This window comes from Salvia splendens, chromosome 7 (genome assembly GCF_004379255.2).
Source record: "Salvia splendens isolate huo1 chromosome 7, SspV2, whole genome shotgun sequence".
Taxonomy (NCBI): domain Eukaryota; kingdom Viridiplantae; phylum Streptophyta; class Magnoliopsida; order Lamiales; family Lamiaceae; genus Salvia; species Salvia splendens.
In genome coordinates, this window is record NC_056038.1 from 1728065 (window position 1) to 1742164 (window position 14100).

Here is a 14100-nt window from a genome sequence, read left to right on the forward strand (position 1 = left end):
ATCATTTTTTTATATTGATTTTATAATAAAATGTGAGTGAAGTGAGTTAGTGAAATATGAAACCTAATTATCATTTATGGTAAAAAAAAAAGTTGACTCTTATCGTGAGACGAACTAAAATGTCAAAGGGTGACTCTTATTATGGGACGGAGGGAGTAGTACTTTAAAAAATAATTAAATGTTACCTAGTACTCTCCCCGTCCTAAAAAATAGACAACATTTTAATCTAACACAGATTTTACTGCATGATTGATAAAGTACGAGAGATAGAAAAAAAAAGAGATTGAAATACTACTAAAGAATGTGACTCACCTCATTAAAGAGAATAAAGTTTTCTTAAATAGAATTGGTCTCTTTTTAAAGGACATCTTAACATGACAAATGTAGTCTATTTTTAAAGGACACGAGAAGTAATATAAAAAAACTAAAATGAGATTATTTATCCTAAAAATTTATACTACTATCACATAAAAAATTGTTATTACAAAAGAATGAAACATGACCCATCCAATGATGGACCTAGGAACATTGTCGATCAGTCTCATCGTCAACTCATGAGGATCGAAAAATTCTATTAAATTCGATATTCCATGATGCAACCAACTATCTCTTTTCTCTCTCATCTACCATCAATTACAAGCACAACCAACTATCTCTTTTCAAGATAACCCGTATTCAATCTCACCGGTTTTGTTTCCTAGTAATTTTCTTTGATCAACGAACAAACACAAAAGGTATCAAATGGGACTCTTTTATTCAATTACCAAAAAAATGTGAATGTATGAATAGAGAGAGCTCTTGAGTTTAGGCTTTAGGTTCTAAATTAAAAAAATTAATCTTAAATAAATTGAACTGTATTTCCTCGAATTGAAAATTGACCACACAAATGAGATAAATTATTTTAATTTAAAAATTCCTCACTCTTTTCAGTCGTCTCGTGATTATCGGCTTCAAGCGACTGCGAAATTGATCGATTACAGGTGATTTCTTTACCACTTTTTTCATTTCAAAGAGTGAATCTTTCGATTCTTCCGTTAAAATCTGGCCCTGATTTGTTCCTCATAGCTTTGCTGGCGCGCCTTGCGTTTCCTAGTTTGAATTGAATTAAGTTTTATTTGCACATGTGTGATTTGATCGATGAGTTTGGGTTTTAACTTACTCGTGGATTCAATGTGAATACCTGGATTGTAAACTGAATATGTATATTTAACTGGAAAATTGATGGAAATAAGCTAAAAGCTAATGAAATTAGATGGAAGAGCTTGAGCTTTATTCTAGATCGATGCATTGTCACCCTAGTTCCTGTTTACGGCTAATTTTTCTCAGATGTTTGACTTAAGAGATTTCTTCTTGCAACTTCTGCTAAAATTGCCTGCTGCTCAGTGCTACATCTACGCCTTGTTTGTGGTTAGGAACTCGTTGTTTACTTTCCCGGCAGTTTAATTGTCATGTAACGCACTGTCCATGTGGATTCACTCGTCTTTGTTGTCATGTAAAGAATGCAGAAAGCATTGCGATTGGGGACCTGTTATTAGCACAACCAATTTGGGGCCTGTTTTTACCTCGTAGGCTCGTAGAATAGCCTTATTTGTTGTTTGGAACTTGTTCTTTATATGCCGGTGGTATAATTGTCATGTAACGCACTGTCCGCGTGGATTCACTCATATTTGTTGGCATGTAAAGAATGCAGAAAGCATGGATATACGAGACCTGTCAATTTGTGGTCTGTTTTTGCCTGGTTGATTTGCCTTATTTGTCGTTTGGAAATCGTTCTTTACTTGACCAGTAGTTTAATTCTCATCTGGTAACGCACTGTCCGTGTAGATTCACTCATCTATGTGGCATGTAAAGAATGCAGAGAGCATGGAGATTGGAGACCTGTTATTAGCACAACCAATCTGTGGCCTGTTTTTGTTAGGTTGAACTGATTTGAAATAGGTTAGAATTGATTCCCTGTCGGCATGGCTGTCCTCTCTCTCTCTCTCGGGTTCTCTGGGCTAAGTGGAGCATAAGAATTGATTATGTGGTCATGGTCTATGTAATCTAGTACTACTGCCTTAGACACTGCTGAAAGGAAAGCAGTGATCATCACTAGCACTGTGAAATCGAGCAATATCATTAGGCTCGAGGTCAAAGGGATAAACACCGGGAGGGCACGAAGTACACTATGAGAGATATCCGTATGAGTTCAAAGGTTTATTGATCCTTGAGTGTCTGCCTAACATACCGTATAAGACCACTCTAACCCGGCATGATTTCTTTTTTTCGTCCTTTTTTTCTGATGCCTGTTTCTTATTAGGGCCAATGGGAAATAAACCCGCAAAGCAAGAGAAGAAGAAGGAAGAGCTGTTGCTGAAAATTGTCCCTCCTCTTGACCGTGCATACACTCTTTGGCTTGCTCGTGATCTTGAGAGGATCTATGGCTTCACTCCACGAAATCCACGTGCCATAAAGCCCCCTGACCACTATATTGAACACATGCGTTTGAGCGGCTGGCTGGACCTGGACCTGGACCTGAATGATCCTGACCTTGCACATCTGTTCAAGTGAACGAACCTCGCGCGAGGAAATCTTCTCCATAATCTCAACTAGAGTTGGCAGATAAGTTCTGTAGAATGATAGCAAGATCTGTCAACTCGGTATACCTTCTTGATTCACCTGTGAAAATTTTAGTTGCTTATGCACTGGTTTAGACATCTGCATTTTTTCGATATTTTTGCAATTTCGTCAATATTGAAATGTGATAAAAATCTTAAAGATCAAAACTTTAATTAGAGCAGAATATTTATAGTTGTGGATTATCATATTATGAAAGTTAAATTTCAGGAAAAGACACTCCTTTGCTAAACCCATGTGGAAATTCGATCAAATTCGAAGGTTCAAGAATTATTGAAGCTCAAAATAAAACAAAAAAAAGAAAGAAAAAGAGGCACATTCCAAAAACCAAATGAATTTCTTGGTATCTCAAATCTTTTAGTTGGAAATTATTTCGTTTTATTAAGTATTGTACTACTTATTAGATTATATTTTATGTGTTATTGTGGTTTATTAGAGAATGAAATTTATACTATCAGAAACAAGAGGGTAAAAAATTCTTTATGAACACCAAATATTCGTATATTATATGCGTAAAAGATAAGATAGTTATAAATATTGTGATAATTATATATGAATCAATTAACAGTATAATATTAAATGAAAGTCCAAAACATAGATTTACAAAAAAATCTGATACCTATAGTGAGTTGTCGTATCTAATCAAAATCTAAGATAAACAATTTTTTTACCTATATCTTTCGGATAAAATTTATCAATTATATGAGATATAAGCAATTAGGGATTCGAATATGAGTATTATTATGTACTAATAAAACAAAGATAAAACTCGAAAAATTATTTTACGAGTACATCTTATCCAAATAAGACTCGACTCCCAATCCTACTCCAATCGTAACTCTACTTCCTTACGGATATTCATCGTAGTAATAATATATCCAATTATATATATCATCACCTAAATCATATTTATACTACGGTAACATAAATTTTTTTATCTAACGTGGTACTAGACCTAGATCAGAGTAGTTCTAGGTCAAGCGCCATGGAGAGCAGGGTGTTCAACTCGAGATACCAAATTTTTGAAGACGAAGATGCACAATCGCAACGATCAAAATACACTTCGCTGAGAGATCTCAAACTCGTAAGATCCAACATGTTGGTGAGAAATCGAAATTTCGCAGACGAAGAAGTTGGAGAATCAACGCGATCAAATTATACATCGTTGAGGGGGGCTAGGAAGTACGATCCGGGCACGGGAGACTCTCTATTGAGACGAGTGGCAATGCTGTATGGACGGACTGGGGCTCCTCGTCCGGTGCAAAGATCCTTGAGCACGTGTCTTTGTTCGAGGTTGCCGAGACGGATGAAAAAGTTTATGTGGAGTTGTTTTGGATTTAAGATTGATTATCGTGATATAGATTGAGTATAGAAAGTAAGTAAGTAAGGAGTAGTTTATTTTGGTAATTTTTTGCTTTGTTGCTAGTGTTAGGTTAATTTGAAGTCTAGATAAAAACAATTGTACATAAAATTGCATGATTTTGGTATAACCAAAAGAAGCAATAATTTTTTATGACAATTTCGACTTCTGTTTTGATTATCTTTGAAAGCTTGTTATGAATTATGATCATTCTTCTGTTTGTATTTGTTTTTTCTTTCCAAAACCAGGCAAATTAGATGGATACTCGTCTGTCAACCTACTATTTAGAATTCATATGTTGATTTATTTACAAATAGATAACATTGTTTAATTCGACATAGTATTTTTTTTGTCATATTAGACAAAATTTCATAAATACAAAATCGCCAAAAATAGAGAACTCATGATTATTCTAACCAATTTGAAAGTTGTCGAAACTATGGTTAAAATTTGATCAAACTTCATGTCTTTTTTTTGATATTTTAAACTTTGCCCTTTTTATATTTTCTAAATCTAATAATTTGTTTTAATGGAATCTGAGAATATTGAAATATACAGACGATTAGAAACCCCAGGTTTAAAAAAAAGTTGGTATAAAAAACTCAAAATTGTTTCATTAATTAAAAATCACTATTCCTAATTGTAGTTTTTACATAAGATCAATGGTTAGAGCCTCCATCTCTCTCTCTCTATATGTATAGTCTATGTTGTTCTATATCATTCGGACAAGCAAGAACAAAACTTGAAATCATGGCCCATCTTTGACTATACTTCTATGCTCCTTAGTCAAATTAAAACTCCTAAATAAATTGGTGTTCGTTATTGTCACATGTATTAATTAAACTAATGCCTCCATCTTTGACTATACTTCTATGTTCAATACTCTTAACAATTTAAGTTAAATTTGAATAGCAAGTGAGACACATGTTTTCATAAAAATTAATAAATTGAAGTATCGATTAAATATCAACAAATTCCACCATCAACCTAATTAAATCAGGAATTATTCCTCCTAATCACTATTCAATACACTTCCAATCCATAGAGCACCCCAGCATACTTCTCATGCTGCCTCTCCACAAAATACAAATCCCTCATCCTCTGAAACGCATGCCACGTCAGCAAACTATCCGAACCGGCCTGGTGGCACTTCCCGACCACCCGGTCCACATCCAGCGCCCGGGCCACCCGATCCAACCCGCCGTAGAGGCTCTCACAAAACCGCATCAAGTACTTCACATCGTACACGTTGCACCCGAAGAACGCCCTCAGAGCGGCCGCAAACTCCCCTGATGAATCCGCGAATTTCTGATGTTAGTAAATGCTGGTAGAGAATAAAGATCACGACACAATGAATTTACGTGGTTCGATTTACTGAGGTAAATCTACGTCCACGGGAAGAAAAGAGGGCAGAGTTGTATTGCTTGATCTGTTTTCTACAGCTTACAACACAGACTTGCTATTTCATATTTTATCTCTAGAGAGCTTAAACCTTTTCTATCTGATCTAAGTTCTATTTATACATTGAACTAAGATCGTGGCTTGCATCACCACTAATGATGGTTGTGGATGTCGTGGAGGTCATGGAGGTCCTGCATGTAGCGTAGGTCATGGCCTACGATCGTGGCCTGAGTTGACACCACGTGGTAGTGGGTGTGTTGGAAGTTGTGGAAATCCTGTATGGGTCCACTAACTCCTTGTTCGGTCGAGTACTGAGACCGAACTGCTTTGGTTGCCGATCTGAGAGTAGAGCTTGATGCCGACCTGAGAGCAGAGCTTGATTGGTTGGCTTTTACCGAGCTGTAGGCTGAGGCCGAACTCTTACTGAGACCGAACTGCTTTGGTTGCCGTTCTGAGAGTAGAGCTTGATGCCGACCTGAGAGCAGAGTTTGATTGGTTGGCTTTCACCGAGCTGTAGGCTGGGGCCGAACTCTTTGGTTGTGCCGAACTGAACTCTTTAGTCATGCCGGACTGATACTCTTTAGTCATGCCGAACTGATACTCTTTCTTGGGCTTTAGGCTGATGGGCCGTCATTGCTGTTGGGCTTGTTTAGTACGCACCCCATCACTACCCCCCCCGAAGGGCGAAGTGAATCACTTCGGCGAAGTGAGTCACTTCGGCATTCTGGATAAAGGCAAGGGGGAGGCTGATGTCAGGGGACGTGCCTTGCATTAAATGCGACAGTAAAATCCGGCCGTTGAATCCTGAAAAGGTGGGATTCGAAACGGTGCGACGATTTTGAAATCTTCGCCGAATCTGATAAATACCTCCTTTCTTCATCATTGAAGCACTTTTGCGACTGCTTCTTCTGCACTCTCTTTTTTGCGAAAATTCTCTCTCCGCTTTCAAGAATTTCTTCAGACTTTCTTCACCTTCAAAAAGTAAGAAAAATGTCTTCTTCTTCTTCTTCGGAGTCGGGTAGCGTTAGGAGAGGCGGTAAGGGGTCTTCTGGCCGGAAAGAGTCCGGGGAGAAGACCGTAGAGTATTTCCATAGTATTTTGAGTAAGGATACTGTGATATCCCTACCCGAAAAATACTTTTTTCCTGGGGGGAAGGCGGTGGTACCTGACGGTGATCATAGGGCTGACTCCCCGCCGGAGGGTTACGCCACCGTGTACGAGGCCTGCTTAGAATGCGGGCTTCGTTTCCCCCTCCCTTCTGCCTTTATAGATTTACTAGATTTTTTTCAGCTTCCTTTAGGCCAGGTGACTCCGAACTCTTGGAGGCACTTGTCGGCCTTCGCTGCCGAACTCCGTAGGTTAGGAAGGGATTTGTCTTTGAAGGCGATCCTTAAATTCTTTCAATTTAAGAGGAAGGGGTCTTGGTTTTACTTGATCCCTGTACAGCCCTTTAGGGCCTTTTGTAAAACGAAGTGGCCGAAGTGGCAAAACCGCTTCTTCTATTATGATAGGACCGCGGCTCCTAGTTTTCCCTGGAGAGGGCCGAAGTCCGTTATCCGTCATCCTCGGCCTGAACTGTTGGACGAGCTCGATGACGAGCTCAACAAGATTCCCATAGTTAGGAAACAATACACGGAGTCTGAGCTCGTCAAGGGCGACGTCGTGTTCGACATCTCGTCTTCGGACGAAGAGGCCGAGGGTGAGGATTTCTCTTTATCTTTATGCTCTACTGCTTTAACGAAGAAAACTAACCTTGCTTTCTTGCTTTTTGGCAGTGTACATGCTGAATAAGGCTATCCGAAAGTCCTCCGAGCTTGTGGAGCCGGAGAGGCAGAGAGCCCCTCGCTCGGCGTCTGAAGCCGAGAAGAATCCGAAGAGGCAAAAAACCTCTTCTTCGGATCCGAAAGAGCCGGAGCCGTGTTCGGCTAAAGGGAAGGGGAAAATTCATGAGTCCCCAAGAGTGCCGGGGAAAGACCTGGTCATCTCCGAGGTGGTTGCAGACATCCCGGAACACGTCCCTGAGCCTTTTCAATGGCCGACGAATTTTGTGGAGGTAAGCTTTCTGACTTGGCTTCTTTTCCACATTTTTTGATTGCCATTCTGTTGAGTTTTTTCCTTGTTCATCTTCAGAGAGCCAAGCTCGTCTCCGTGGAGCTCTCCAAAGCATCCCACGACTACGAGGAGATGCAGAAGAAGTTGCATCTTGCTCGTAGTCTGGCCGAACAGGCTGAGGCCAAATTTGAGAGGGCCCGAGCTGCTAGGATCTCGGCTCAGGATGAAGCCCGGTCAGCCAAAAACCAGCTCATCATCCTGCAAGAGCAGACGAAGCACCGGGAGGCTCAGAAGGAGGCTGCCGCCGTGGCTGCCCAGGGGGAGGCTCTCCGTGTTTACACGGAGAGACTCTTTTTGAGCAGCCAGTTCTCGGCCTTTGTCGGTAGTCTGGTAAGGCTAATTACCGATAAGGGCGAGCAGGGGGCCGACGTCGTGTTGCCTCTGTACAGCCGAGAGATAGCAGCTCGGCTTCAGAATCTGCCGCTCCTTGAGGAGCTCGCTTCATCCTCGGTCCTGCTTTCTGCAGACCGAGTCCGGAGTTGTCGAGCTGATCGGGACGAGAACCTGGAGGCTATCTTTGCCTCCGTGGGACCCGTTTCACCCGCTTCGACTTACAACGGAGAGGGTGAGGCCGAGCCGCTGGAGCTGGAGGCCGAAGTCGAGCGGGCCGGGTATCCGGAGAAGGAAGCCGATCAGGAGGCGGAGGCGAGGCCGGCAGGATGCGAGGCCGAGGCTGAGGTAGCTCAGGAGAAAGAAGCTGAACCAGACCGAGGATCCGGAGACGAAGCTGGCGGAGTATGATTTCGTTTCCCTTCTCTTAGTCTAGTTTCTTCCTTGTAAAATGGCCTTGAAGCCCTCCTAGTGTAAAAAATTTTCCTTGTGAATGAAAAATTCTCTACACTTGTCTTCGTATAGCTTTTCGTACTCGCCTTTATTCCTGTTGTATTTTACTATCTGCTCGGTACAGCTGCCGAACTAATATAGCTGCTTTGTACTCAAGGAGATGGAGATACTTCACTGGAAACGGCTGTACTCTTCGGCTTTAGACGAAGCTGAGAAAAGAGCTATAGCCGATCAGACGAAGAATGACGAGCTTCTGGCTCGTTTAGTGAAGCTGGAGGCCGATAATAAGGACTTAGAGTCCGATAAGAAGGATCTGGAGGCCGAGCTGAATACGACCATTGCTGAGAGGACTGCGTACGAGGATTACATCCGTGTGCGCGGGGGGAGTGACCATATCAGATGTTCAGAGTCGAGTTGACGAACTGTGGGAGGAATATCATGTACTCCGGAGGAACAATGCGCTGGAGAGCTCGGCTTGCCAACAAGTTGTGAAATCATTACGGCGCTGGGCTTCTCGGTACGACATCATTCTTTCCCGGCGTCCCGCAATCGAGAGATTCCTTAGGCATTTCCCGCCAACAGATGCTCGCACTCCAGATCAAGCCTCTGGTTCCCTTGTTCAAAATCCTACTCCAAGTCAACAACGAACTCCGGAACAGCCGGAAACGTCAAGACGAGAACGGGCTCAGGAGCAACCGGAATCGTCAAGACAGGGACGGACTGAAATTCGCCGAGGAGTTGTGACTATGAGCGAGCAAGATCAGCAGATGCTTATTGCAGAGACTCTTCATCGCCGAGGGGTTAGAGCTTCTGGGGCTCGCGGAAGAGGTGTTGGGTCGAGGATAGCGTCTCGTCGACCTGCTTATTCTTCATCTGCTCGGAACAACCGAACTCGGCTTCCAGAGGATTTTGCAGATAGGTGGCTTAACTTCAGCAACCCTGGACAGTAGAATAGTCCTTTGTAATAGCGTAACGCCATTTTGTAGGGTAGCTGAGTTGTATGCCGAACAAGATTTGAAAAATGAAATTTTGTTTTCGCTTCTAACACTGTATTTACAGCTTAGCGAAAAAATTTCATCGTACTTGTCCTCGGTCTTATGAAGTAAACTTCTTTGACCGGACTCGTCTTTGGTCTGATGAAATAAACATCTTTGACCGGACTCGTCTTTGGTCTGATGAAATAAACATCTTTGACCGGACTCGTCTTTGGTCTGATGAGATAAACATCTTTGACCGGACTCGTCTTTGGTCTGATGAAATAAACATCTTTGACCGGACTCGTCTTTGGTCTGATGAAATAAACATCTTTGACCGGACTCGTCTTTGGTCTGATGAAATAAACATCTTTGACCGGACTCGTCTTTGGTCTGATGAAATAAACATCTTTGACCGGACTCGTCTTTGGTCTGATGAAATAAACATCTTTGACCGGACTCGTCTTTGGTCTGATGAAATAAACATCTTTGACCGGACTTGTCTTTGGTCTGATGAAATAAACATCTTTGACCGGACTCGTCTTTGGTCTGATGAGATAAACATCTTTGACCGGACTCGTCTTTGGTCTGATGAGATAAACATCTTTGACCGGACTCGTCTTTGGTTTGTGTTCTAATTTGGCGACTTTTGTTGCCGGGATCGAACTTTCCCTTGTCCTAATTCGGCGAGTTTTATCGCGTGGATCGGACTTTCCCAGTTAACCGAAGTGGTCTTATGCAGTAAACCTCTTTGACTAGACATGGTCGTCCTCGGTCTTATGAGGTAAACTTCTTTGACCGAACTTGGTCGTCCTAATTCGGCGAGGTTTATCGCGTGGATCGGACTTTCCCTTATTGCAGTTCGTTTCAGACGAAGTGCTTATTTCTTAAGCCGAATTGTGGTCTTGTATCTTCCTGAGAAGCTTGGACTCACAATCGTTGGCTTATTGCAGTTCGTTTCAGACGAAGTGCTTGTTAAGCTGAATTGTGGTCTTGTATCCTCCTTAGAAGCTTTGACTCACAATCGTTAGCTTATATATGTTCTAAAAAGGGGATCAGCCTTCGAAGAACAAGATACCTCAGCAACATTTGTAAGAGACGACACGCACATAGACAGACAAAACGCATAGACAAAACGCATATAGACAAAAAGACCAAGCAAACCAAAGAAAGCACATTGACCGAACAGGACTCAATACTGACTGACCGGACTGTCTCTTACAAATGGAACTTTTTGAGGTTGGAAACGTGCCATGTTCGGGGTACCTGTTCTCCTGACATGTGAGCCAATTTGTAAGACCCTTTGCCGAGGACTTCTGACACCCGATACGGACCTTCCCATGTGGGTTCGAGCTTGCCCAGCTTTTCTGCTCGGCTTACTTCGTTGTTTCTCAAGACGAGATCTCCCACTTGAAATTGCAGCTTCTTCACCCTTTGGTTATAATACCGGGCTACTTGCTCCTTGTACTTGGCTGCTTTTAGGCAGGCCAATTCTCTTCTTTCTTCGGCAAGATCTAGTTCGGCTCTCAGTCCGTCACCATTCATTTCTGAGGAGAAATTGAGTTCGGGGACTGGGTATGCCGATCTCAACCGGAATCACGGCTTCAGTGCCGTACACCATCGAATTCGGCTCCGGTGTGACTTCGGTCATTTCGCCTGCCTCTGACTCCGGCTGCTGTGATTGCTATGCTTGATGGTGCCGAACTGATTACTCGGCACTTTTAAGCGCAATCTGCGAACACACTTGCTCTTTTTCGATCACCTCGGATGACCGCTATCCCTCCTTTGGTGGGGAAGGTGTTCGGCGAGGAAGCCTCTGATCGCTATGATCGGGCTTCTTTTTGTCTTCTCTAGATGAGCTGTCTAAAGACCGTTTTCGACGGTCTGCCTCATCGGCACGAGAAAACTTGTCCGCAATGTCCCACATCTCTTGAGTTGTTTGCGGACTGCATTCCACGAGCTTTCTGTAGAGAGCTCCGGGCAGGATTCCATTTTGGAATGCCGAAATGACAAGTAGATCATTGAGATTATCTACTTGTAGGCATTCCTTGTGGAATCTCGTCATAAAATCGCTGATCTTTTCGTCGCGACCTTGACGTATAGAAAGCAGCTGAGCCGAAGTGCTTCGGGCTTCCGCTTTCTGAAAGAAACTCCTGTGGAAAGCATCCATTAGATCTCGGTAAGATCTAATGCTGCCTTGGGGGAGGCTATCGAACCACCTTCTTGCGTTCCCGATAAGCAGCTCGGGGAACAGCTTGCACATATGGACCTCATTGAGACCCTGGTTCGCCATATTATACTGATAGCGTCCCAGGAAGTCATGAGGATCCACCAACCCGTCATAAGTCATCGACGGAGTTCGGTAGTTCTGTGGAAGGGGAGTTCGGGTGATATCCTCCGAGAACGGAGTCTTCAATGCTCCGTATATGGCGAACCCGACACCTCTTCGGTATGGAGGAGATGGAGATCTCCTGTGATTCCGGTACCGAGGAGGAACAGGAACATGTCGGGGTTGAGGATTCTTCTTCCTGGAAGACACGGCACTACTGCGGTAGTGACTTTCATGTCTGGATGAGGAAGGAGAATCCACCGTTTTCGTCTTCGGCTCTTGGCTCTTTTGCAGGAAGGCTAAGAACTCATCCTGCTTCTCAGCCAAGAACAGCTTGACAGCCTCATTCAAATCAGGCTGCTGGGAAGACTCGGTGTGTGGACCTTTTGAGCGGCTTGTTCCTTCATCGTGAAAACTGGAAGTAGATGTCTCCCGAGGCTGTTTTCCGGACCTGCGGGCTGGATTAGCTTCCTCATGGTTTTCACGAACGGTATTACGGGTAGTATGTGATCTGGTATGCATTTTTTTTGGGGTGGAAAAAGGGTCAAAAATTCGCTTTATCACAAATTTGGTTCTCTGGTTTCCCACAGACGGCGCCAGTGATGGATCCGCGAATTTCTGATGTTAGTAAATGCTGGTAGAGAATAAAGATCACGACACAATGAATTTACGTGGTTCGATTTACTGAGGTAAATCTACGTCCACGGGAAGAAAAGAGGGCAGAGTTGTATTGCTTGATCTGTTTTCTACAGCTTACAACACAGACTTGCTATTTCATATTTTATCTCTAGAGAGCTTAAACCTTTTCTATCTGATCTAAGTTCTATTTATACATTGAACTAAGATCGTGGCTTGCATCACCACTAATGATGGTTGTGGATGTCGTGGAGGTCATGGAGGTCCTGCATGTAGCGTAGGTCATGGCCTACGATCGTGGCCTGAGTTGACACCACGTGGTAGTGGGTGTGTTGGAAGTTGTGGAAATCCTGTATGGGTCCACTAACTCCTTGTTCGGTCGAGTACTGAGACCGAACTGCTTTGGTTGCCGATCTGAGAGTAGAGCTTGATGCCGACCTGAGAGCAGAGCTTGATTGGTTGGCTTTTACCGAGCTGTAGGCTGAGGCCGAACTCTTACTGAGACCGAACTGCTTTGGTTGCCGTTCTGAGAGTAGAGCTTGATGCCGACCTGAGAGCAGAGTTTGATTGGTTGGCTTTTACCGAGCTGTAGGCTGGGGCCGAACTCTTTGGTTGTGCCGAACTGAACTCTTTAGTCATGCCGGACTGATACTCTTTAGTCATGCCGAACTGATACTCTTTCTTGGGCTTTAGGCTGATGGGCCGTCATTGCTGTTGGGCTTGTTTAGTACGCACCCCATCATCCCCGAGCCGGGAGGGGAGCGGCCGCCCGCCCGTGAGGGCCTTCATCAGGTACCCGAAGTCGTGCGCGCTGTGGAACGTGACCCAGCTGACCGCGTCGCTGCAGACCAGACCGGACCCCATCAGCCGCTCCGCGAACCGGGCCGAGTTGATCCCATGGGCCCGGTTCCGGTCGAAGTCGATCCCGTGGGCCCGGAGCAGCTCGACCGACTCCGGAGCGTGGGGGTCACGCGCCGCGTCGAAGTCGGAGAAGTTGAACTGCCAGATGAAGCGCTCGCCGCCGCCGAGGTCGGGGAGCTCGCCGGCGGCGCTGGAGAGGGTGATGCCGAGCTGGATGAGGCTCAGCGCGTCGACGTTGGACTTCAGCAGCTTGTAGTGGTCGGCCGGGGAGGGGCGGCGGCGGCCGGATTGCGGCGGCTTGAAGATGACGCCGGGGAACTCGGTGTCCATGGAAATGAAGGGGAATTGGTCGATGAGGTCGGAGATGAGGTCGAATTCGGATTCGAGGTTGTGGGCCCACACTTCTCGGATCTTTATAGGTTTGAAACCGCCGTTTTTGAGGTTGTCGGAAACCATGTCGGAGATCGGAAAGTTCGTGAGTTTGGATAAGTTTGATTTGCTAGAGATGGGTGAGGAGTGAGAGTGATTAGGCGTTTATATATAATGTGAAGATTGAAGGGAGAGAAGAAGAAGGTAGGAAAGTGGGGGATAAATGAATGATTGTTGGGATGCAACTAAGATTAAATTAAGTGGAATTAAATAAAAAAAACAGTTTGCTACAAACATGTTTAAAAGGGTTGAACGCGTTTGGTTGTTTTTGACTGAATGAAACAGATAAATTAGAAGCACTGAATTAGTGTGACATGGAGTAACAAAAAAGGGGGGACGACCGTGTCCAATGACGGCTGTCAGAAGAGGAAGAGTCAAAGTCAAGCCGTTTTCTTGATTTACTATTGTTCGGTTTCATGAATTAAGCAAGATTATGTTTGATTGGATATAATCTCTCGACGTATTACAGTAAAATCTTTGCCTTATTTTCTGACTGTTAATACCGTGAATTTCAAATCAATTCAATGTAGAGATAATTTTAATATGAGTAATTGAATACTGGGTTATAATCAATGTCGAACTAATTTTAAAGACCGAAC

The 14100-nt window shown here is 43.8% G+C and overlaps 1 protein-coding gene and 1 long non-coding RNA gene across 2 annotated transcripts; one reads left to right on the plus strand and one right to left on the minus strand.

Annotated features, from left to right (window-relative positions):
• The first annotated feature begins 764 nt into the window (after positions 1-764).
• Positions 765-2315, plus strand: LOC121810918. The gene is made up of 3 exons (XR_006052471.1): positions 765-980; positions 1825-1938; positions 2300-2315. It is a non-coding gene; the product is annotated as an uncharacterized LOC121810918 (long non-coding RNA).
• A 2588-nt stretch (positions 2316-4903) lies between these two features.
• Positions 4904-13642, minus strand: LOC121810251 (probable CCR4-associated factor 1 homolog 11). The gene is made up of 2 exons (XM_042211020.1): positions 12958-13642; positions 4904-5265 (listed from the first exon to the last, which is right to left on the minus strand). The coding sequence occupies exons 1-2, from the start codon at positions 13526-13528 to the stop codon at positions 5000-5002; spliced, it is 837 nt and encodes a 278-aa protein (XP_042066954.1). The 5' UTR covers positions 13529-13642; the 3' UTR covers positions 4904-4999.
• Between the last annotated feature and the right edge of the window lie 458 nt (positions 13643-14100).

What these genes read in the sequence shown, in the direction of transcription:
- LOC121810251 (XM_042211020.1), bottom strand. Translation starts at nt 13,528, where the DNA reads ATGGTTTCCGACAACCTCAAAAACGGCGGTTTCAAACCTATAAAGATC. An exon ending in GCCGCTCCCCTCCCGGCTCG is followed by an intron (nt 5,266 to 12,957) that starts GGGATGATGGGG and finishes CGGATTCATCAG; the next exon opens with GGGAGTTTGCGGCCGCTCTG.